Source organism: Drosophila montana, unplaced genomic scaffold (assembly GCF_035044405.1).
Source record: "Drosophila montana isolate Dmon_TW-CO22-7 unplaced genomic scaffold, ASM3504440v1 contig_3218_1, whole genome shotgun sequence".
Taxonomy (NCBI): Eukaryota; Metazoa; Arthropoda; class Insecta; order Diptera; family Drosophilidae; genus Drosophila; species Drosophila montana.
Genome location: NW_026998098.1, coordinates 1,917,341 through 1,942,778, shown reverse-complemented (window position 1 = coordinate 1,942,778; position 25,438 = coordinate 1,917,341). Strand labels below are relative to the sequence as shown.

Sequence of the window (25,438 nt, the reverse complement as noted above, 5' to 3'; positions counted from 1 at the left end):
CCCGAAAAATAAGTAAATAAATAAATAAAACACAAAGAATTCTAGAACATTTGTCTGCCTGCAAGGTCTCAGCAAGCCTTCTGCTCGCTCGGGTCAAGTATATGTTACACTTTAGCAGCTGTTCCCTCTGCTCCCTAATGCCCTGCTATCAGTATGTAACCATCTGCAAGAAAGAGAGCGAGAGAGGGAGAGCGTCCCACAGTCGGCGCTCGAGCGGAACGGACAGACCAGAAGGCTGCAGCAACAGCAATGTAGAAATGTCTTCTGGACTTGCAATTGGCGCGTTACGCTTCAAGTGTGGCAACTGTTTGTGGGGGAACTGACCTACAAGCGGCACATGAACTTGCAACTTTTGGCAAATGAGTTGCCCTCCCTAGCTACCTACCCCCTACCGCTCGCCCCTATCCACCGGCTTGACAGTTTGATGCAGTTTGATGCCAGCGAATGGGCAGCGAAGCGTCACGGGCAACGAGTTCCCAAATGTAATTATTGGGCTGCGCAACAACAAGAACTTGCAATCAAGTGGTAACAAGTGTTGTTTTGTAGCTGCTGTTGTTGCTACCATAAAACTGGGCATTGTGATTGTGGTTGGGGGGTGGGCTTAATAAAGCCACCAGGCTGGGGCGGTACAAGCAACTGTTGCTGCAAGAACTCATAAATTTGAACACTTGCTCGACTAGAGAAAACTAAATAAGTTGTTTGGCAACATTAATGCGTGTGTGTGTGTATATTAAGTTGGTTATCAATTTGTAGAGAAATGGAGAGGGAGGCATAAATTCCATGTTTATTTCGTGCCTGGACTTGCCTTAATGCAATAATAACGTATATTTTATAGACCCAAAGTTTGCCTCACACAACCAACAGCTGCGCGCGTGTGCGTGTGTGTGTGTGTGTGTGTCTTAATTTCACACATTTACACAGCACTTTTGTGTCTCATTTTTCTTCGGGGCAAAACTTGCCTACTTTGCAGAAAAAAGAAAACGCAAGAAAAAGAAAATGAGGCGGAAGTGGGTGGCGTTGGGTTGGGGTGGGCTCAGCGTAAAGTATGCGACGCGTAGGCCCAGCGACAACAACTTTTGCACGTACGCTGACTTGTTGCCCACAAGTGCGTGTGTGTGCGTGCGTGTATGTGTGCATTATGTGCGTTCTGATAAGAATCATTGCGTGTGTGTGTGTGTGCGCGCGCGTAGCAAATTGAAATAAATCTTGACAAGTGCGCTGCGTACATTGCTTGCAGCTTGAAGCAAAACGAGTTTCTGGCCCCCAACCAGACGACGCGCCAAATTAATAACTAGGCAGCAAGACGTCACAGCCGCCCGCTGCCTTTCCCCACGCATCCACCCATCCGCTAGATTAATTATCCCTGGAAGGGTGTGTGTGTGTGTGTGTGTGTGCGCGCGTCTCCCTCTGATATATTTGAGCACGTAAATTGGCTGCTTTTGGGACAGGCAGAGCCTAGAAAAAGTGAGTTAATAATTTAAAAACAAATGAAAGCGAACAAAAATAACCTTCTACTCATTTGCGCAATACAGACATCAAGTCTCGGACAAGTCTTGGGGTATTCCAATTCTCCGTGTTCACAATTACAACAACTGTTTGTTAAAGATAAGCAGCGCGGGCACAAAAGTTTATTTATTGCATTGTTGACTGTGAGTGGGCAGTATTTCTAAGCCTCGGTATTATGTTCACAATGCCACGGGAAATTCAGAGTGGGCGTAACAATTTAGAATATTCTATGCTACAAAAGCTTTTACGAACACGGTTCACTGGAGCACATTTTTTTTGTAAAAGTCTTTTGATTTTCAATCTTACATTTTTGCAATATACAATGCCCGGGTCTGAGTTGCTTTAAAGTATGTTCTTGTTTAGTATCTATAATATTATGTACTTACCCAAAATTTCACAAACAAACGCCCGACTATTTATGGCCATCTTTTAGTAAAGAACGCAGAACTTTTTATTTACATATCCCTAAAAAAAACAAAAGCGAGCGGGATATTAATTTAGAGCAAGAGTATAAAATAAATAAAAGTTAAATTGATTGCAAACAAAATAAGCTCATAATCAAAGCACACCCCAAAGTCTGACTTGAATTCATGAGAATCGCATAGTAGGGCTATATTAAAAATAACATTTTTTATTTCGTGCGCAACGCGGCGGTTGAGTTACCCTCACCCCTTCTCTCTCCTGTCCCTATCGAATTCTGCCCCCTTCATTCTGTCATCTTTGCATTCTAAATGGTTCTATATATTCTTTATATCAAAATCAAATCTAAACTTATTACAAATCCACCAACACGCAAACGCGACGCCTTTATAAATTAGCTTACGCACAATTAAAATTCAAGTCCCAAATAATGTTATTTACGAAAAGAAAAGCAGTGCGTGAGGTTATGCCCACAGATAGAAAAAAGGAAGAGCAAGAGCAGACGCCAGAAGTTGATGATTACTCACGGGCAGACGCAAATCAACGCAGCTTCGAAGCAGCCCACCTTCCCAGGTGGGTGGCTAATTAAATGACAGCGACGAATGCGGGGGCAAAATTAACCTTTAATTTTTGATAAACAAGCTCGAGAACACACTCTAAAAATATGCAAACCGAATGAATGAATGCAAATGAAGTGGAGCCCACCAGCTCTAGCTGACAGCCAGAGAGACAAAGCGAGAGACAGAGAGAGAGAGGGAGAGAGGGGGAGACGGAATGCCAATGCTGCTCAGCAGGTGGCGGTGGCAGGGAATAACCAAAAAAAATATTGTAAATAACGTTGGGGTTGGGGAAGGTGTGGGCAAAGCGCCACGCAGCTTCCGGTGCTCTCGGCAGCCGTTTACATAATTTCAATATGGCGGCTTTTGTAGGCGCGCGCGTGGCCAGCAGCCGAAACGGCCACTTAAAGGACATGCCAGGACCAGCCAGCAGCATCCCCGGCACCAGCCGGAGGAGGCTGTTGTTATGGTAGGTAGGCTGGCATTTTTCATTGTGCCGCCGCGCAGCCAGAGAGATGAAAACGTAACAATACAAAAATTTGTGTTTATGTTTTACTTGATTTTTGTTTTCCTCTACCCTTAACGAGGGTAGCATCAATTCTAAATGGAGTATGTTATATGTTAAGGGAAGCACTTCGTGCACGTGAAGCTGAATTGAAAACTGAGCAATGAGGATGCGTATTCGAATCACATATACGGTTGATGACTTGTGATCAATTTAATCAATTAATTACTTCAAATTTTTATTCGGAAATAATAAAAAAATACCTCCAGGCAAGGGTATTGCTTCTTCGTCTTAACGTAGTTTCTCTTATTTTTGTTGTTATTATTGTTTTTTTTTTGTTTTTATTTCATTTTTATTATTTCGTTGTTATTTGTTCTCATCCTTCAGGGCAGCTGCCCACTTTTGACACTTATTTTTGACAGCTTAAGGACATTTGAGGGTCATGCACTTAACACGAGTGCGAGGTAAAGGCAGACATTGTTGGCGAGGGCAGCGGGGAGTCAAGGGTGCGGTCGGTGAATTTCAAGCTTTATACACAAATTTCGAAATTGTTTGCATGTCTGAGATTTGTGGCAGTTTATTATGAATATATATGCGACCAGTCTGTCCCCCAACCTTTCACTACAAAGGGACCTCGTCTTGTATGCCCATGAGGCGTGGCTGGAGCCAAGCAAACCACATTCATTATGAATGAGTGGGTGCCTACCATACCCTTCCCCTTCCTAGCCCATTTTTGGGTTACATGCATTTTGTGTGGACGCAGGCGACTATTTACTAATGGGAGTTGGGTTAGTTTTGCTGCCCCTGTTAGCTGACGACTTTATTGAACCTATGCAAAGCAACTGCTGCCTGTAATTAAATTAAATTATGCTCTTGCAAAGGCAGGACCCACCCCGGAACTGGGTGCTTGGCTTCCACTATTTGCGCCTGTCTACCCCGTCTGGCATTTTTCGATGCTTGTCACATTAAAATTTAGTGGTGCTTTTAAGTGCCGGTAATAAGATATTTTGTATGCTTCTGGGCATTTTGTAGAACACATCAGGCACAGCCTCAGCGCCATGTGATCCCACATCCCAGCACTAGTCCACTAATGTGGGCAGCAGAGTGTGTGACAAAAGCAGTTTGCATAATTTAAAAGGCCCAAAAAGCAACTATAACTTTTGCCTTGCCAAAGATGTTGTTCAGTTGAATTTGTGCCGAGTGGTCGGCCAAAGATGTTCGAGAACTGGGTTTTGGGTTACAGAGCGGCATGCTTAAAGTATTTAACATTCGTGTTCACAGTTCGGTTTACAAACCACAGAAAAGGGTTGTGACACTTTTGGCATTACATGAGAACAGCTGCCTAATGTTACCCGAAATGCAGATGGCCATCAGAGGAACGAAATAAATTCCTAGACTGCTCTAATTAAGGGGAAAATTTAAGGGTAAGGGTCCGCAAAAAATAAAGTAAGCTTTAAGCTGTTATTATTGAAAGTAGGTAAAATTTCTCATGATTAATCTTTCGTGTGCTTTAAAGGCACTTCTCAAAGCTCTGTGTAGTTTCAAGGTTATTTGAGCTTTAACTCATTTTAATTAATTTCAAATACTTTTTAGCTGCTTCCCACAGTTATTCGTGCGTAACCGTTTTAGCTATGGAAATGGTCGGCAAACCTTTCCATTTTTAAAAAACTTAAATTCTAAATTTTCATTTTAATATATTTTACATTCAGCTTTTACATGCTTTTAAGCAGCTTCCCATGTTTTTGTAGTTGGTAGAGCTTTCGATTTTTTATAAACCCAAATTTTATATTGTCATTTCCATTAATTTCCCATGCAGCATTTAAGCTACTTCCCAAAGCTGTTGGTGTGTTGTAGTTGGCAGAACTCCCAACTTTTAATAAGACTACATTTTACATTTTTATTTCAATTAAGTTCACATGCAGATTTTATGTGCTTTTAAGAAGTAGCAGAAGTGGTTGAAAAGTGCCTAAGCTCTTTAAAAGTTGTAGTTGGCAGAGATTTATTAATAAGTTCAAACTTTACATTTTAATTTTCATAAAAGTGCACTTTTCATGTGCTTTAAAGTTACTTATCAAAGTTCTTTGTGTGTTGTCGTTTCACTTATGTCTACCAAAAATTTGCTTCAGGACTAAAAACCTTGCGAATGCGTATAATATTGTGCCAAAAGCGTTTCTTGCGTCAAGAAGCCTGGCAACCGTCTATTAAAAACACCCTATGAATCAAAGATGCCAAACTTTACACTATTTCTTATTTTCTTTAAAAACCTTAGCAAATATCAAAGTTGTTTCTTTATGTCAGGCACATATTCCCACGAAGAGTCCCATAGAAAGTTTAACTAAATTACGACAGGCTTTCTAGTTTCGTTACAGAACAAACTTTAAATAGATCGATTTTCCAAACCCACCCAGTTATTTGTTTGGTAATCAGCGCTATCAAAAGCAAAGCACGTTTAAGCTAGGAGAAAGGTAAAAGGTAAAACCAGGGCAGAGAGGCAGGGCAACAACAGTTACGACAACAGGGCAAAGAAATGTTGGCAGACAGGTTAAGCGCCTTAAAGTATGCAACGACAACAGAGACAGATCCAAGACACGTGTGTCATTAGCACCGAAGGAGCCCGTAGAGAAACAAAACTCAAGCAAACGCAACTCAACTTGATGGACAATTGAAGCACAACAGTCTGTGCCAAAGTGGGCGTGGCACACGCAAGTGTGTGTGTGTCTGTTTGTGTGTTTGTGTGCGTGCCAAGGTGAGAAATAAATGACCCTCCGCCACCGCCAGCTGTCCTGGATAGGAGTCATAATCAAAGCGCTTATCGTTAGTTGTGCTGTGTTCTATTTGCCCCGAACTTCATAAAGGTGTCTCCCTCGAGAAGTGTCCTCCGAGTTGAGTTACTGAATGGTTCTCTATCTCTGTCTCATGTCTCGTGTCTCGTGTCTCTGTCACTGAGTCCACAGCACTTGGCTGCACGAGCTTAATTGTGCTATGGGGAACGCTTAGCAGCAGCCACATTGACATTGTTTTCGTCCACCCAACTCACACTTATCCAGACTCGTCCCCCGTTTAATTTGCATTGCTTGACTTTTGAGCCAAGAAATTTGCTTTTATGTTTGAACATATTTTTTATGCTGGTCACTGCAGCTAGTGGAAACTTTTCGTACAGACTGTGCGTGGCCTAATTGCTTGTTGAAGTTGTAGAAGAAAATCTAAACAAAAATATACAAGTAAGTGAATGAATATATATGAAAACAAACAAATTGAAATTGTAAAACGCTTGTAAAACAAAAACAAAAATTTTGTACGCTCAATTTAAAGAGAAAAGGTTGCAATTTTGCCATTCTACAAAAATAATAGTCAAATTAACGTAGTTCATTTACAATCTCTGTATTTTAATTATGAAACTGAAATGTGGCGTGCAGCACAAACAATTTTCGCCTCACCAAATACCAAAAAACTAAAAAAATTTAAAGCAACTCTTAAAATTGCAGAAAATTGTAAATGAAAAGCTTGGAAATAGATTTCATTTTAATTCAACATCTTTAGTTATTTTGCTATCATTTGCAACTTTTAGCCGTGGCCGCGAATCATTTGTCATACTCCGTATATAAATATATAAAGAGGCTTCGCTTATTTTATAAATATTACAACGCCAGCCTGAACAGTTGAGCTCATGTTTTGCTTCAGCTTCCCGTACCATCATTTCCTTTTGGTAATGGGAGTGCTGCGCTCGCGTATCGATTAATTGATTGATGAACATGCTATGAATAGCAGATGAAGGTGATGTTATTACACATAACATATGAAACGATAAGCAATACACACACACACACACTGAAACACACACATATGCAGCCTCAGCAATGCATGCTTTTTTGCGCGCTCTATAAAAATTCAAGCGCTATGTGTGTATCGCTATATGTATGTGTGAACGTGCTAGGTGCCAGGCACGTGAGTGCTGAATAGCAAGAAAATATAAAAAAAAAATTTTGCTCTTGGGGTAGCGGCATGAAAAATTGTTTGTATTGCATATTTTTAGGGGCTGACGCCAGGAAAGCGACCAAGCGTGAAACATGTTATCGAAGCGCTTTTAATGGAATTAATGCACAAAAAAAAACCAAGCAGACGCCCACACAAACACACACACACACAATAGCTCACACAGGCACACACACACCAAAGGCAGCCTAAGGAATGCAAAATGAATTAAATACGCGGCGCAGACATAAATTCATACATAAGAAATCCATTGGCTGCTTTAAGGCACGCTCGCTTTTGGTTTCACACACATGCAAAATACGATGTCTTTATAAAGAGCCCTGCTGCTGCTGCCGCTGCTGCTGCGAGCGATCCTGGCGCTGCTGGAGCCTTAAATTTCATTAAATTCTTGTAATTTGCCATTAATTCAAAATCAACAGTTTCATTGTGTATGAGCAGCTGCTTTTAAAATACCCTCTTAAGTGCTATCACATATGTGGGGCATGTTCATCAGCGGAATAACAAGCTAAGTCCTTATGACTGTCGTTTTATTTGACTACGTGAACTCTCTAAGCTTTAAATCTACGTTTATATGATTTGGTGTAGATATTTACATTGCTGAAGCGCTTTTCATACAAAAAGTGTAATTCTATGATATCTCAAAGCAGCAGCCATAGTTAAAAGACAAGTTAGAAGCTCTAGTCGCCACTTTCCGACAAGCGATAGCTTTAAACTAAAAGATACTTGATATGTGTTTACTATTCAAAAAGATATATGTCAACTTTGGTTATTCTAGCTCCTAAGACCTTTAAGATTTGCCCAAGAATAAATTCTGCGCGGGCACTAGGAACCTAGAACCTACGCATAAAATTTCAAACCTCTAGCTCTTATAGGTTCTGAGATTGGCATGGGAACAGACGGACAGACATTCAGACATGGCTAAATTGGCTCGGCTATTGATAATAATTATAATAATTATTTTATTGATTGTTTTAAGCGGTTGATTATTCGATTTATATTTTCATGTTTTCGGGAATAATGTCCATTTGATTTCGTAATTTTTGTGTCCTAATAGCTTCTTCACATTTTCCTATGCAAATGAGAGTTGCATTTTAACTGCAATTTTTAGTGTTTTTAACAATTTTTATGAAAAAATGTCATCAAACGTTTATAAAAGCAATCCATTATTAATTCCATTTTGCAGCCATTTTTAAGAAATTAAATTATAGACAATTTAAATTGACTGTCTTAATGTACTGAAAGCTAATTAAAATTCTAATTAAATTATATTTATATTTTTATTGACAAGAAAATAACGTGTGATTCCATTTAGGTTCTAGCGATATTCACTTTAATTTCCCATTAGTTAGCCGTATTTTGTATATTACTAATCGCTTTCCAAACGAACTCTAATTTACAAATAACAAGATTTTGATATCACAGCTTACAGGGTATTCAATCGTCGCCGTGTGCTTGACAATGCTTCATTTCGGTTTTTTCCTCCATGTAACATACGACACACATTGCCGGTGGCGCTCGTTAACTGTGCAAAAAAAGAAGGGGGCCCTCATGCAGGAGGTCACAAAAAAAATCAGGCTACACTATGCTACACGGACATCATGCAATTGAGTTATGAGCATGAGTGTGTGTGCGTGTGTGTGATGCGTAATTAGGCAAAAACATATTACTTTAATGCCTGGGACATGCAGCTAGCCAAGATTTAATTATGAAGCAACAGCAAGCAGCCAAGCGGCCAAGCGGCCAAATTGAATTCAGCCTCCTCAGCTTACAGGACACTCTACCAGCCGCAGCAGCAGCAGCAGCAGCAGGCGTAGCAGCAACCAGACCTGGCCCCCAACCTCGCTCCAACAAACTCTACCGAAATTGACCATTAAAATCGTTTATGCATTTTGTGTGCTGCTTGCTGCTCTAATTGGGTTTTGTGTCGTTGCTGAAGTTCTTGTTGCTGTTGTTGTTGTTGTGCAGCGTGAGAGGCCATCATAAAATATTATTATTAGAAATTAAATTTTTATGCGTGTTCGTAGCGCGCTTTTTATTGCATACTTTTGGGTGATTGGCTGCAGTCAAATCTGCAGCCAAACGCTTGAAATGTAGTCATCAATTTTAATGCCAAGTCGCCTGCGATTGCCACCAGTCACAAATTGAATTCAAATTCAAGTTTCAACTATGCAAACTACACTTTTTTACTTTATTGTAAAACATTTTTTATGAGCTTAGTGCTTGCATAGTCAATATTATTCCAGAATTGTTTGCTTTATTCATTTAATTATTTATTTATTAAATTATTTTTGACAAATAAAATTAGGTTCAATTACGGAATAATTATATTTAGCATCTAAAATGCAGGTTATGTTGTGTAAAGCATAAAAGCTAAGAGGATATAATGAAGCAACAGATTGAATGGATATCTCATTTAATCATATTTAAATCTATATTTTAATATAAACAGGCAATGTTTACATTGTTTGACCTTCGAAAATGATAAATATTCACCGGCCAAACTACATTAAAGTTTATTTATAAAAATTAAATTATATTAAATTAAATTTAATTCTTGTTGCATGCATCAGTTGCAATTTTTTAAGTGTGTGTGTGGGGGAAAAATTGCGAAGGCAGCTTCGAAAAGGGGTTAAGCTACAGTCCAAGATAAACAGAGAGCGACCACAAAACGCAAGCCACACACGTACTCATACACACACACACACACACGCACACTCAATACACACATAAGAGCTGAGAATGTGTCTCTGTCAGGCAGTTATCGCTGAATTATGCGGGCTCTTCGCAGAAAAGTAAACGAAAGGGTGAGCCTGGGATAACCCAAGTAGTGAGTACGTTTAGCCGTAGCCACAAGTACACACATACATACACGCACACACACGTACGCACACAAGCACACATTGAAATGGTAAATGACACAGAGAAATTCAATGTCAAAGCGTTGGCGCACAAAAGAACGCTACGATATGTGGCGAAGAAACTGAAGCAAGGCTGAGACCGAACGGACACGGACAGTAGCCAGTTGCGTCAATGGTGATGATGACAATGATGATGGCAGCCAGACAGACACACACACACACGCGCGCACTGAAACACACACACAGTATCACACAACTAAATGTGTAAAAGTTTGATTTGCAGCCGGAGAAAGGACGAAGGAAATGGTCTACATGGAAAAAAGATGTTGAAATATATGAGGAAAAGCAAGCAAAATGTTTTTTTTTTGCGTTGCTGCGGAAACGGAAATAGAATTATAAAAGCCAAGCTAAAGACGTTTACACACCATACAAAAAGCAAATGGCAACTCAAGGGGTGGAGCCAGAGAGCGGACCAGGGGAGCGGAGGAGCGGAGACAGGCCAGACACACACGCACACACACACACACATGCCAGGCAGATAAGAAAACTGTTTGCCAAAGGCTTAAAGCTGTCTATGTGTGAGTGCGTGTGCGTGTGAGTGGGGGAAACTTTTTGCCAAGTTCGTTGGGGTACAAATTTATGAACAGACAACCACAAAACTGTGTGAAGGCATTGGAAAATGCCAGGGGCAAGGGGCAAGGGGCAAGGGGCTGGTTGAATCAAAAATGAAGTGCGATTTATGGTCATACAAATCAAAGTTTGGTGCTTGAGTTGATTGCTAACAATCTTTTGTATGCCAGAGTTGCTTGGATTGAAGTTTTGGGGGGCGGGCAAGGAGACATTTTTAGGCGTGGCTATGAATGGGGCTTCTGTAATATTTGACACTCGCATGGCTGACTGCAGGTGTCGCCCGAAAGAGATTTGTGGTACAAATTAGTAGAAATGCTCTGAAAAATGAGGTGATAAATTTTGCAAAGTGCGAGCAAAACTTTTGAATTGAAAAAGGGTGGGAGTGCAATGGGATTTATGAACAATTATCAAAGCTGTGGTGAAATTTTCCCCAGCTGATTTGTGTGGCAGAAACTTTTCAAACCAGCTGCCGAACACACACCCTGGCGATAATGTGAATTGCCATTCAAGTTTCCAGCGGTTTAGTTTATGAGTTGAATTTCAGGACGGACACAGGATTTGGGCTTTCGGCTTTGGTTTGGATATTTTTGGATTGGGGTCTTGTGCTCTCATGCATTTATTGAGTCACTAATTTGACTATTGTCTGCCTGCCCCAAAGGGATTGCAACTGATTTAAAGTGACACAGAATAAGCCAGGTGAAATGTTTGGGGAAGCGAAAGGATTAATTCGAATCGAAAATTTAATTCAAATATTGACGAATTGAGGCCTGTACTGTACTGAATTGAAATGTTGAAATGTACGCTGTGTTTTTGATTTAGGTAATGCGATTGATGGGTTGTTTAAGTAGCCCAAGCACTGAACAGCGAGGCTCAAGCATAGTCTAGGATGATAGCTTGGGTTGATAGTTTTAAGACATGAAAGTATTCGAAATAAGAACAATTGAACAGAGAATTAATGTAATTAATTGTTTAAGTAACCATCAAGAAATTGTGTACTCTTGTAGGGTAAGATCATAAATGACTGCTTATGAAGATTTTGTGTAATTTCTCAGCATTTATGTAGCCTCTTGATTTATCCGCTAGTAGAGCTGAAGACAGTTTTTCTACCATGTACAACTCCTTGGCAGCCCATTTAAGTTGAATCTTTGGGTAACCCGTGCGCCAGCAGCCTAACAAAGGTTACGAGTAGTTTTAACGATAGCCCGCATCACCTTGGGCCAGACCCAGACAAAGGGCCAGAGCCAGAGCCAGAGCCAAGCCCAAAACCAAACCAAAATGCGGAGCAGCCAAGCAAGTCGGCGACGCATTTGGCACGGCTAATTCAGCACAACATACGACGCATTACAGTTATAGTGGCAGGACAATCAGGACGAGAGCTGGCAGCGGGGTGGGGGGAGAGGATTTGCTACTTGAGAAATTGAATATTTCACATGTCTGTTTGAATTTTATAAGCACAGAAGGAAGCAGCCAACACAGAGCGGAAAAAGGAAGTCTACCACCAGAGAAATAGGAGATAAAAAAAAGAAAAACTGTGCGAAAAACCTAACCAGCAAACCAAATAGGAAAATTGAAAAATAAAAAAAATAAAAAATAAGAAAGGAAAAAAATAAATCGAGAGAAGCTGCTGCTGCTGCTGCTGATGCTGCTGCAGCAGCAGAAAGAGAAACGTGAAACGGCTGGGCGCCTAATTTAATATTCCTCAGTGCAGGAAATTTGTGGACAGAGGCAATAGAAAGCAGGACAGAGATAGACAGTCAAAATAGACAGAGAGGCAGACAGACAGACAGACAGTGAGTGGGGCAAGTAGACTTGGCAGCTAAGAAGCAGCTGATTGTCGGTTATGACGGAGCTGCTGATCCACCGTCTACTCAACCCCATCCGGACTCAAGATGGACAATTTAGTTTTCTAGCGTTGAGACCCTCAGACAAACGTGCAAAATAAATGATATTTTTATCACACACATGCACACACAGATACCCACACACACACGCACACACTGGCACTTGGCCAGAGCAGAGCACTAAATGAAGCGTAAATTTCAAATTATGTTATAGGCTTTTAGGCCGATAAGTAAATTGCATTTTATTTTATTTTTTTTTTTTCTGAGACACTTCAAGCATGTGTAATTGTGTGTGTTTGTTGTGAATACAATCTGTTGTTATATTTGGGAGCGAGCATATTTTATACAGTTTTTTGGCCGTTGAATGTGCTCGAACTATTCTTAATATTTTTATAGTGTTATACACAAGTTGAGAGTGCAAGAGAGAGAGAGAGAGAGAGAGAGAGAGAGAGAGAGAGAGATATGGAGAAAGAGAGAGAGAGAGAGAGAGAGTAAGGGGGAGAGAGAGAGAAAGAGAGAGAAAGAGAGAGAGAGAGTAAGGGGGAAAGAGAGTAAGCTATGCTTTGGTTTATCCTTCTTACTGTGACCTTAAATATAGTTTTTCCTTCTATTGAATATATATATATGTATAATTCATTGAAATTGTATTTACTAGTTCAAAGAGGTAAAACAGTTTTCAAATTGTTAAGAACTTACCGAATAACATATTTCTCAGACAACAGATAAAATGGTTATGATAACTTTGACATCAATCTGTAAAAAGAATATTTTATCAAATTTTCCGCAAACATTTCTTGAAAAAAACTCTCACACAGCATCTATCGATTGACTAGAAAATCGCACACACAAGGTCTATTGAACTATTAAGAAGTAAGAAGCAGTATTGGGCAATATTAAGAAATAAACAAATAAAACAAATATAATTGTAATCTATAAAACTTAACTTCCGCTCCCATATGCCTTAACACCACCCATGGACAACAAATCAAAGAACATATTTGCTTTGCATAATTTGTGGGCACGGACACAGCAAACGAATCGCAAAACCGCAAAATCGAAGCACAGATCCCATAAATAAATCAATGCTAAAAATAAAAGAGAATATGTTAAGCCATTATGTAAACATTTAAATTTACATGCCACTGACTTTGAGGAGGGGCAAACGAGAGAGAGAGAGAGAAAAAAAAATAATATTTATGGTCTACTTAAAGGCTTACTTAGGCGCCGTAGCCGCTTTTAGGGCCACTCTAATTTCAATTTTCAAATTTGCATTGCTCTTTGAGCCACTGTTCAACACTGGTTGCCATGCAAATTGAATCATTTTTTTTTGTTCATTTCAACAGCAACTCAATTTTGCCATGGCGACCCATTCAAAAAAATGAATGCCGTGTGTGTGTTTGTGGGAGTGTGTGTGTGTTTGTGTGTCTTGAAGGTGTTCTGGCTGGCAAAAAGTGTCGTTCTTTTGAATTTATGATACTAAACACACAACACGCATTGTGCCCGAGGTTGAATAGCGACTTTATTCATATGGCTGCCCGCCTACCCAAAACATGTACATTTGAATAGCCTTGTGATTGTGTGCGTGTGTGTGTGTGTGTATGTGCTGAGCTCTTGAGTTCACCGATGTTCCTTTTGACTTTGTGCTGCACTTTTGCTGCCTCGCTTTATGTATAGTAAAATTAATTTCTTATTTTGATATTTACCTTCTTGCAGATCGTACCATCAGCGAGCATGAGAACAAAAACGTGGTGCTGCCATGTCCGGTGAATGAGCAAAAATGCGGGAAACTGCATTCATTGAACTGGTTCAAGGGCGATGATCGGATTGCTGCAATGCTGCTGGGCGATAGCAATGTCACGAGTGTGAACGATGAATTTAAAAACAGGTGAGTCAAGCAGAAGATGCGTGAAAGCAATGCTGAAAAGAGAATTATTTGTTAAATTAAATTACAATAATTAATTGATATATATTTTGTGACGCTTGCAGAGTAACTGTTGAGCAAAATCCATACAGATTAGTTATTAAGGATTTGAGAATATCTGATGAGGATATCTATCTATGTGATACAACATTTTTTATACCAGAAGAAACGTGTGATAACTTCAATGGCTATCGTGTCGAATTAAGAGTCTTAGGTAAGTTACCACCCGAACCTCGTGCCACTTGATTTTGCATGCTGCCATCTTCTACTCAGCCTAACAATTCGCTTAACAGCTCTTTTTAATTTGCGTATACTTATGGATTTTTCTGTTAAAGTATAACTTGTAAATGCTTTTGTATTCAGTTTGCTTAAAATAACAATTAACTGCTAAACTAACCTGTAAAAACTCATATCATAAGAAATATACGTGTTTGTGCATGGGATATGTTTGGAGCTTGCTATAAAAAACAACGGGCGGAAGAAGTGGGATATCTGCAAGGATGTTGCATGTTTGAGGAGCGAGAGATCTGGTCGCATATAATGCTTACTGTGTTTGTCCCATAAAGAGCATTGCTTTTGAAAATTCTGCTTAAATATCTACACCATCAGAATGGAAATGCAATCAATCAAATGTGTTCCTTATGCTCAAATATAAGGTATTTGCCTTCTATTCGCGAGCTTAAATATAAATATCAATTCCCATTTGGTTTGATATTTTCAGAAATATTTTTGTTAAACCTGTATTTAATTTCATACAATATTTCGTTGAATATATGCAAAAATTTGGAACTGCAATTCAGCAAATATTTTTCGACAATTTACAATTCAAAATTCGTAACCCAAATTGCTAAATCGATTGCATTTTCACTTTGACTTTATTTCAATGCAAGTGAAAAATATAAAAAAAATATGTTTTTGTTTTTTTTTTTTTGGAATGCCTTTTGCTGCCTGCCTTTACACGCCAAACATTCTGTTGTATATATGTACATAAATGAATGTAAAACTCAAATAAAAAACTTTATTTATTAGTATATATATATATCAAAGTGTACATCCCTTGCAAAGTGCAAATCGAAAACTTTACTTTTAACCGCTCTACTCTTTTACCATAACATTTGAACGTGTCAAAACTCATGCAAATATTTTCTCTTAACTGATTGTCCCACAAAAACATAAAAAAAAAAAATAAATCTATATCCAAAAAATCGCATACAAACGCTCGTCCACATCGACATGGAATTTCTATATATACATGCGACATATTCATATATATGAATATATATATATATGCATTGCTATCAAAAACTCAAACAAATTCGCTCCACCAAAACTAAAACTAACAAAACAAAAAATACTAAAAAATCAATACATGACAACTACTGCAAAAACATAAAATAACCAAAAAAAAAAAACGAAAAACTAAATCAAACTCCACACCACATCTCTTCCGTTCACAATCGCCCCCCTTTTCAAACGTGTGCACTCACCAACAAAATTGTTTTTTATATACATACGTATTTCAAAACTGTATTGAACTGTGCCCCACAAAAAAAACCAAATTAAAAAAAAAAACAAACCATAAACTGATGTGAAACTCAACCTAAAAATAATTTTAACTTCCAAAATAACGCTTTAAATTAAATTTGATTTCTTAAAAACGTCAAATCAAAACCAAAACCAAACGTTTTTGGCTATGCATTAAAAATAAAACTACGCAAAACTAAACGTAGAAAACCTTGGTAAATTTAACTTATAATAAACATAATTTTTAGTTCAATTTTCTTATAATTTTTAATTCAGTTGACTGGCAAGAGAAAACCAATTTTTAATTTTCCTAAGTTTTTTTAGAAGAACGAGAATGTGGTGCTGATTTTATTTTATTTAAAAGTTTTTTAAAAAACTTAGTTAAAGAATATTTTTTACCTATTCCTTATTATATTCAGTTTTACTTTAAGAAATCGGTTCCTTTAATTTTTCATTTCATTAAAAAACTATTTTCACTCATTTCTTAAAATTTAGTATTTAACTTCATTTTCATTTCAAATTTATTGCTCTTAGCCAATTATAATTTCGATTCTAATTTATTATAATTTGTGCTAATAATATTTTATATACAATGCAAATCAAATATGATTTATTAAAAACACATATTCAACATTTTTACCTCCCGAAAAAAATGTAAAAAAAATGCAAAAAAAAAAAAATGATTTGAACTACGCACAAACAAACACATGTACACATACACTTACACAACATCGATATATACACACACACACGCACACACACAAACATCACACAACATGTCGTTGGATGTTGGATGTACAGTGCCACCCACAGAGGTTGTGATTTTGGACGCAAAGGGCGACCGCATCGAGAATGGAAGCATCGTCGGACCCATGCAGGAGCGGCAGAGCCTCAAGGCGACCTGTACGGTGAAGAACACACGGCCCCAACCCGATGTGGGCTGGTGGCGTGGCACCAAACGCCTGGCAACATGTGAGTATTGCTCCCAGCTCTCAACTATGTTCCAAAGGTAGCAAATCGCATAAAGGTTTGCTTTTCTTTCTTTTTTTTTTTGCCAGGCAGTCATAAAAACTGTTGAAGCGCGTTTATTGATTCCCAAAAGCTTGAAGGCGGGGTAGTAGGGTTGGGATTGGGGTCCTAAGCAGCCAATTTGATGCATAAGCCCACCAAGTTGAAGGAGTCGAATTCAGAGTCGGGTTTACGATGCGCCACAAAGTTTATGCAGTGACTGACGACCGAGGTCATAAAGTCCAAGTCCAGGCCACGGAAGGATTTGGCTGCTTATCAGTGTCAGTTTTTTTGGCCCTATATAGCATAGGCAAATGCCCAGCCGCGCCCACAGCAGCCCATAAAATGCTATGCCCTTTTATTGTAAAGCATAAAAATAAACTTTCAGGCGATTTTCATTAAATTTTTAAGAGCCTTAGCTCCATGCTCCCAACCAACAGCCACCACAAGGCTAAAGCCCCGCCAGCGAAATTAATTGATTTCTATTTTAAAAGCCAAGGCATCCATTACATTAGCTAAAGCAGAATTTAAAACAAGCACCCGGAACATTTCAGAAATTTTGGTTTACCATTTGCCGGCCTTGAAAAGCACTTTAAGTAATTTTTATGGCCAAAATCCCGAAAATATTCCAGCAATTTGCAACGGAAACAAACAACACCAGCTACAAGGCGGCAACATTTTCCCTCCTTTTTATTTTGTGTTTTTCCTCATTTCGTTTTTTTTTTGTTTTGTGCGGCTTCTAATTGGCCTTCGGTCTGTGGCTTGCAACCCTTTTGTCTAAGCGGCCGCAAGTCTAACCCCAATCTTTGATTCCAGGCGAAATTTTATTTATTTTTGGTTTTATGAGCCCTTTGCTTATCATAATTGCCTGTAATTAGGAACATGTTGATGAGTAGAGAACACCTGGAAAATATGAAATGTGAAATCTAGCAATTACTTAAGTTGTATTCGGATGTCAGCCTTTTCTTCCATGGGAGTTTAAAATATTTAATAAATGTTTTGTTATCCTTTGCACAGATTCGCCCACTCATGATCTTAACGACGGCCTCTATACATCCACACTGGAACTGGATTGGCAATTATCACGTGAGGATCTGGCAACGGATATTGAATGTCGCGTCGAATCGGCGGCTATAAAGAATGCAATTGTTACCAAATTTGCCGTCGATTTGCAAGGTGAGTCATCATTACGACCATTACGCTGAACGATAAACTTAAGCCAAAGACCCCAATCCCAATTGGGATGACTCAACTGCCTATCATAAAAGCCAGCCAGCAATGAGTCAGCCATAGAAGATAGATTGGCTTGAATACGACATATTTATGTAGGTGTGCTTAGTTAAATGACCAGCATAGTAAAAAGGGCACGTTTTATGACTTTGTTTTTAAGTTGATAATGCATAAAATAGTTTGAAGCAAAGTATTTTAAGAGTAAACTTAAAGTAGGAAGTATCAAGAGTATCTACAGAAATTCAAAGGAAAAGTAACCGAAAAAAAATATTATTCAATTTTATATATTTATGCACAATTGAAATAATATAAATTATAATAAATTAAAAAAAATAATTTAAATGATTTTTGCAATCCTTTACCAAGGAAATTTATATATTATTTTTATAATAATTATTAATTGAACTTTATTTTATCATAAAGTATCCCATACATTACTTTGCGCAAAACGATTTAACAATTTAAGTCCAATTGACTAATTACAGCTTAAAGCTGAAAACTTTTTCGAATTTTAAGCATTTGTTTAACTGCATTAATTAACGTAAATTAAAAAGCGTAATAAATTTGCCAGAAAAACAACAAAAGCGACAACATTCACGCGACATTTTGACATGTTTCAGGTTCATTAAACCAAAAAGACCCCAAACGAACCCTTCTAATTACAACAAAAACAACAATAACAGAATCCCTTAGGCGCCTGAGAGCCTTTTGAAAGTCATGCAAATAAATTTTTTCTAATTAAAAGCCAACAATATCAAGTGACATTTTTCCCAGTTTCTTCTTGAATTTTATTTATTTTTTTTTCCTTGAAATTGACGAATGATTTGACATTTTTGCTGGAGCAATTAATGAATGTCATTAAATATAACATAAAACTAAGCCAACTAAGCCAAGTTTTTCATTTACAAAGTGGGCACAGCCAATTGATTGATGGCCAACTGCCGCCCATACCATGCCCCAAGCCTTAAAACATTTACCAATCAATTGAAAATGTAGGAAATGGAAGTTCATATATGCCGTAGGCAGAGCTCTCCAAAAGGCAGCCAGCCAGCCAGGCAGCCAGCCCGCCCGCATGCAAATTGCCATTATTAATGTTTTATATTATGGATAAAAGGAGCAGTGGAAGGAGAGCTAGGCAAGCGAGCTGTAGACATACCCAGACAAAAGCCAATTACAAGTCGAGCATTTTAAGCAATTTTCTAACAGCCACCCAAACTGCTTTCTTTTCCATTTCCACAGTGCGACCCACGAGCATAGACATCAACGGAGTGGAACATCATACGGTGCAGGGCAACAAAGTGGTGCTAACATGTAACGTAAGTATTGGCTGAACTTTTCTATTAAATGAAATCCTGATTCACGGGGCGCGTGGCGCAGAAGATCGTGCGATCTGGTCAATCAACTGCCAGATAGTGCACTGTATGTTTCAGAGAATCAATAAGATATTATATTCCTCTGAAAAATTTTCAAATGCAACTTAAATCTACAGAAAGATAGACAAGTATTTCATTAAAATATATTTAAAATATCTCGAAATTCAGAGTTTGTACTCAAAAATCGCAAGTTTCAGATTCATTTAAGAGAATAACTCTATTTAGAAAGCAGTTTACCTGGAAACGTTTTTTAAATATATTTCAAGAAAGGAAGATTTAGAGAAACATTCATCCGACGGACAATTTATTCTTATAATCATCTGATTATTTAAGGCTGTTCCCAAAATACTAATAACATTTGAGACTCCTTTTCATTCATATTTAATTAAATAGAATTTGAATGTCTCTCTTCTTCTTGAGTCCCAAAAATTTTGCTTCAATAACAATCCCTTAAAAAAACTAGAATAGAATTGGAATTTTTGACCACGATAAGCTGCACTGCATATCAGGCTGCTTTCATGCCCACGTCCACATTCTCGGCCTCGTCCTCGATCTCGTTCTCGTACTCGTCCTTTATCGTTGCCGTCCGAGTAATTGACAATAATTAACTGTCAATTATTTTGCGATTTTTCGTCGACGTTGAGGTTCGACATGTGTAGGTGTGGGGCTCTATGCAACTGGCCATTAAACGGGCCGAGTCCTAGCACATTCTGAGCATTCTACATAGTCAACGACAATGCCTTGTCATTTGCTTGGGCCTCTGTCTGTCTTGTGCCAGTTGCCAGTTGCCAGTTGCGATTGCATTTTAATGGAAAAGCGCTCAATTGGCTGCAGTTTAGCAGCACTTTCAGCGCAAGGACCTGCTTCGTGTGCACTGTAAAATTATGCAAAATTGTCTATTGATTGCGTATTATGTTTAATGGAATTTTATGCAATTGTTTTACTGCCTGCCCGCCTTGTCAGGTATGTTGCCTGAAACTGTTGGCTAATGGATATATGTATGCATATGAATATGTGCACTTGCTAATGGAAATTTAATGGCAATTCCGCCATCTCACAGCCAGCCGCCCGTGCAGACAATAATATAACTCATACGACCCACTGGATGAATATAGGATATCTGATTGTGTTCACTTTATTTTTGACAGATACACGGCGCTCGGCCCGCAGTCAACCTGACCTGGTATAATACAACTTCTGTTGTTAGTGGCGAGGAGAACGATCTCACTGAGATACGCACCAAGGCTGTAAGTTGCGTATTTATTCACAAAATGTATCTCAACTCATTTGATTTGCTTCGACAGTTTGAAAAGGAGGATGGCACTTATCACACCCAGTCTGAATTGATGTTCAATGCGACACGGTTTGAAAATGATCGCGTCTTTCGCTGTGAGGCCGAAAATATTGTTCTGCAAATCAATCGCGAGAAGCCAATGGCCGCAGCCCTCACATTGGAAGTAATGTGTAAGTATATGCTTAAGATAAATGATATGCCAGGGTGGAAGAAAACAGGATCTTCGGTTATAAGGGTTACTGTTTAATTGTCAAATAATGGATTGGGAATCAGTTGACTTCAACGTAGCTAAAATATTTGAAAGAATTTCTGTTCCCAGTCAAAAAGAAGTTAATTTCATTTATTTTAACCACTTTTGTTGCCAGTCTGATATTTAAAAGCTGGAGCAATGCCTTAAATACTTGAAATTATTTCAAAAAGAATTTATGTATTTGATTTTCTTTCAGCCAACTTTTATCTACATCTAACCCAATAAAATGATATTTTTAGTTGCCAATTTAACACTATCTTTTTTCTATCTTCCCTTTACACACAGATCCGCCTGTCGTCAAGGTCAGTCCACCGGAAATGGTCACAAATACCAGCGAAATTGTGCTGCTCAATTGTGAATACGTGGCAAATCCGGCCTCGCTCACGCAGGTCGTTTGGTAAGTGCTTAATCCAAAACCAAATAAAAATAAAAGGCACAAAAATTACAGAAAAATGTAACTGAAAATTGGCAAAAAAAAAAAAAAGGAAACGGAAACAAGCCAAAGTCAAAAGCGAAAAGCAAACGAATTTAAATTGCTTTTAAATTCACCACACGAAATACGCGCACATATGAAAGAGATGGCAACAGGGCGGGCAGGGGAGTATTACCAAAAAGAGATAGCAATTGGCCACAGGCAAAAACTGACGCGCTCTTTGTTGTGCTGCATTGGCGCCTGGCAAAGGTGTGTGGCAAAGCGGAGGGCACCGGTACGAACCGGAGCGGACAGGGCTGAGCCCCACGGCTACACAGCACTTTGGGTGACTTTGAAACCAGGCAACAGTCACACTCACAGGTAACAGCGTCAGGCAGCTGCAGCTACAACGGAGCAGAACTCAATTAAACTAAAATTTCTACTGTAAACAAAAATCTAATTAAAAACAAATACAAAAGTAAATAGGCAACAGAAGTTGAAATCTACGCAGCAGCAACAACAACAACAGCAAGTGCGTAAATTGGGTGCGCATGCTATTAAGGCAACAGAACACACAGACGCACTACAACACAGATACTCACACGCACACACACACACACACACACACCTACGTACAAACATCAGCGTGCAGTGCATTGCGAGGTCTCCAATGCAGCGAGCATCCATTTATCTGCCGAAAATCAAAACAAACTCGCAGTTGCGTAATACGCATGCGAATGCAGAATAGTGAGGAAAATGGTACCAGAATTCGTTGTTGTTGTGGCTGTGTACAATTAATAGGCTGTTGCATGCTGCAGCCCTGCTAAACATGGAGAAATGTTTGTGCGCAAACAATTTCACTTAAGCGTTGTTTTAGTCCAGTTGAAAAATTTCAGCCACAAAAGCAGGAATAGCAAAAGAAATTAAATATTTGATTGAAGCCAGATAGACGAGCCTTTGATATAATTTTAAACAAGCTTTCGCCGCATAAATCGAATTCATGCAAAAGAATTGGGCTTAACAGCGTAAATTTTCGGCTTAAGAAACCTGAATGAGCTTTTACCTTAATCGGTAGAAAAACAAACATGGATATATGGGTTGGAATATCAGGCTAGTTTAAGGTTTTATATTGTCTTAGTCACTGATATGGACAAATCAATAAAAATAAACAGTAATAATAATATGCAAACTACATAAAAACAATAACAACAATAAGACATAATTACATATTGTGTCCAAAATTCCAAGTAGCTTTCCACCTTGCAATGAACTGTGCACAACAACCTTTTCAGGTGTTTTCCATGCTGCTTTTATGGCAGCACTTCCCTTGCTTATTTGCTCTGTTCATTAATTCCCACTATAATGTTTTCGGGCAGTGTACCAGGCACTCTGCCAAAGACAAACAACAGGCATGCAAATCCGGCAGCAACTGCACCACGAATGCCCAAACATAAAATTGCACAATGAGAATAATGCACAATCTTTAGCTGGCATGGCAACCGACTCGCCAACGGGCAAATTAGATAGCGAGCAATGGAAACGTGGACGTGGTCGTCGACGTCGACGTGGACGAGCCAACGATGCGCTTGTGAATGGTTGTGTCTAACAAACTTGGCCAAAATACTGCGGCCGTTTGATGTGCATGCAATGCGTATGAGGCATACGGATGCTGAAAATGCAAATAGCAGTTGCAATTCCATTCATTCACAGATTTCTCCCTGTTCGACTTTAATGCTGAGAACGTATTAATTTGCCAGATGGTGGCGCGACCACGTGGCGTATGCACGATATTCACAGGGTAGTCGGCTGCAAAATCTCTACGTGGGCGTGTGTGTGTGTGCTTTGTTTGGGGATACGAGTTCAAGTTGTATAGCCTATTGATAGACAATGGCATATGGCTGAAATCAAACCTAACTCAGGCCAGTAAAATTTTGAATCAGTGTGGTTTTTGCAATTTGGAGGCAACTTAAAGAAGGGTTTTTGTAAACTTCAGTTAATTTAATTATTTTAAAATTACAAACAATTTTTGAATGCTTTAAGTGAATTAAGCTTAGTCAAAGATATCAGCTGGGAACTTCGTAACGCCTGAAACCATTTCTCTAGCTTCTCTTAAATGATCTAATCAAAATGCGAAATATATAATATAACAGAAGTCTTCAAGTAGTCTGCTTGTCTGTAAAAATCCCATGCTACAACGAGGCAATGCTTTTGTTAAATAGTGCAGAAAACTGCATTGCGTAGAGCCTGACGCTGCCTGGGGCATTAAATGTCAACGCCACACGATTTCCTAATTACACAACAACAACAGCAGCAGCTGCAGCAGCACGCGCACATGATGAATGAAGATGGAGCAAGCACTGCACAGACAACACAGACAGCCACATATATGCACGAGCTGGTGTTGAGTGTGTGTGTGTGTGTCAAGTGGCTGCATTTTACAAGCCTATTCCATGCTTGAAGTTTTCACATTTCTCTTCTCACGCTCGCTTTTCATTTGGCTTCGTTTTTTTTTCTGCGCTTTTTTGCTAATGCCAGCTGAGAAATTAAATGCACACACAAAAGTGACACAGAAAATTTATTTAGCAGGCATTTCATTTACGCCTGTCGCGCTGCCTCTCTCTTTTGTTCTCACAATCTCTCCCTCTCTCTCTATATAAATGTGTGTGTTCGTGGTGTATTGTGTGCATGGTGTGTGTGCAGCCTTTGCTCTGTGGCTAAAAATGAAAAGCTCGGCATGAAATTTAGACAGCGCAAAATTTTCGTAGCATACCTTTCGGGGCCAACATTTTTAGCCACAATTGTTGGGGCCAGGTTGCATAGCAGCTGCAAATTATATATTAATTGGATTTTAAAGGGACTTAAAGAAGTAGTTTTAAATCAAATTAAGTACTTAGCACCAGTTTCTTTAAGAATTTCTTCGCTTGACTTTTCTCATACAATTTTATTTACAATTTTGCTTCATTTAAAGATTGTCTTAGATATTTTCCAAATATTCTTTTACAAGCAACGATTAATTAAAACCTTACATATTTCCCTTTTTTACGACTTTCAATTCAGTTCAACTTTTACAACAAATTACTTTAATATATTTTCTTGCCGTGACTCATTGAAATGCTTTCTCACGTAATATAATTCAATTGATATCTACAATAATGATCTACATGAGATCAAATCGACATTGTTTTATGCGCGCTGTGATTGTTTCTATGACTCTACCTTCCATCCACTCAGCATGAAATATTTACATAAAATTAATCTTAATTTGTTGCGCCCGCCAACAATAGGCCAAGGTTGGGGCTCTGGGGCTGTTTACGAGCATTTGTCTGTTTACCCCAAAGGCAACTCGTAGACTAACAATAGGAAAGCAACCCTTAAAAGCAGCCATAGAAAGTTAGAACAAACATGCCCCAAAGACAGCATGCACACACACACACGCGCGTACCCCTCTCACAGTTTCCCAGACTTGCACATAATTTATAAATCACCACAAAAGTAATTGTAATTGTTGAATTATTTAAGCGACTGGCAATAAACCACAAAATTTGCCTCAGGCTAAGAAAATGCCAAAAAAAAAAATAAGTTGACTTTACGGCTTGTTGACGACAATGGCAAAGTTGCATGAGTGCCAGGAGCTGCTACGAACCAATTAAAAATGTCTGCCTCATGTTGCTGGGCACACACACAAACACACACACACTCACACCTCAGTATATTAATGAGTAGCAAGGGCCGTTGGCCGTATGTGAGTGAGCAGCACTTTGCCAGCTGCTTTCAAGATATAAAAATAGTTTCAATACCTTTTCCGTTTCCCATTAAAAGCATTTCCGGTTGGCTCGCACTGGACGTACAGTTCAGCAAATGGAAGGGAGATACACAAAAGAAGACAAACAAAACTTTGCCTAGCACACGTGAATATCTTTTACATTTTTTTGTGGGCTGGGCGCCCAAAACAGCTTCTTCCTTTTTTTTGGGGCTGATAATTAAAATTAATTACGCTTGTCCGGCGCTGGTGATATGCGGGATTTATGCAACATAAGTCGTGCAACGTTAACTCATTAAATCGACGTGGCCGCAACACTGAAAATTACTTCGCACATAAAGCGCAATGTGAGGAAA

General features: G+C 38.8%; 1 protein-coding gene across 11 annotated transcripts in view; it reads left to right on the top strand.

Moving 5' to 3' along the window:
* LOC135433442 (hemicentin-1-like) overlaps window positions 1-25,438 on the top strand; it is a 216,122-nt gene that overhangs the window by 166,296 nt on the left and 24,388 nt on the right. For all 11 annotated transcript variants that reach the window (XR_010437093.1, XM_064689529.1, XM_064689526.1 and 8 more), the window contains 8 exons: window positions 14,024-14,195; window positions 14,297-14,445; window positions 16,557-16,727; window positions 17,781-17,939; window positions 19,233-19,309; window positions 20,515-20,613; window positions 20,671-20,830; window positions 21,196-21,307. Coding sequence is in view for 10 of the 11 variants with exons in the window: in XM_064689529.1 (XP_064545599.1) it covers window positions 14,024-14,195; window positions 14,297-14,445; window positions 16,557-16,727; window positions 17,781-17,939; window positions 19,233-19,309; window positions 20,515-20,613; window positions 20,671-20,830; window positions 21,196-21,307 (1,099 nt within the window). In the remaining variant the exon portion in view is untranslated. The remainder of the gene's footprint in view (window positions 1-14,023; window positions 14,196-14,296; window positions 14,446-16,556; window positions 16,728-17,780; window positions 17,940-19,232; window positions 19,310-20,514; window positions 20,614-20,670; window positions 20,831-21,195; window positions 21,308-25,438) is intronic.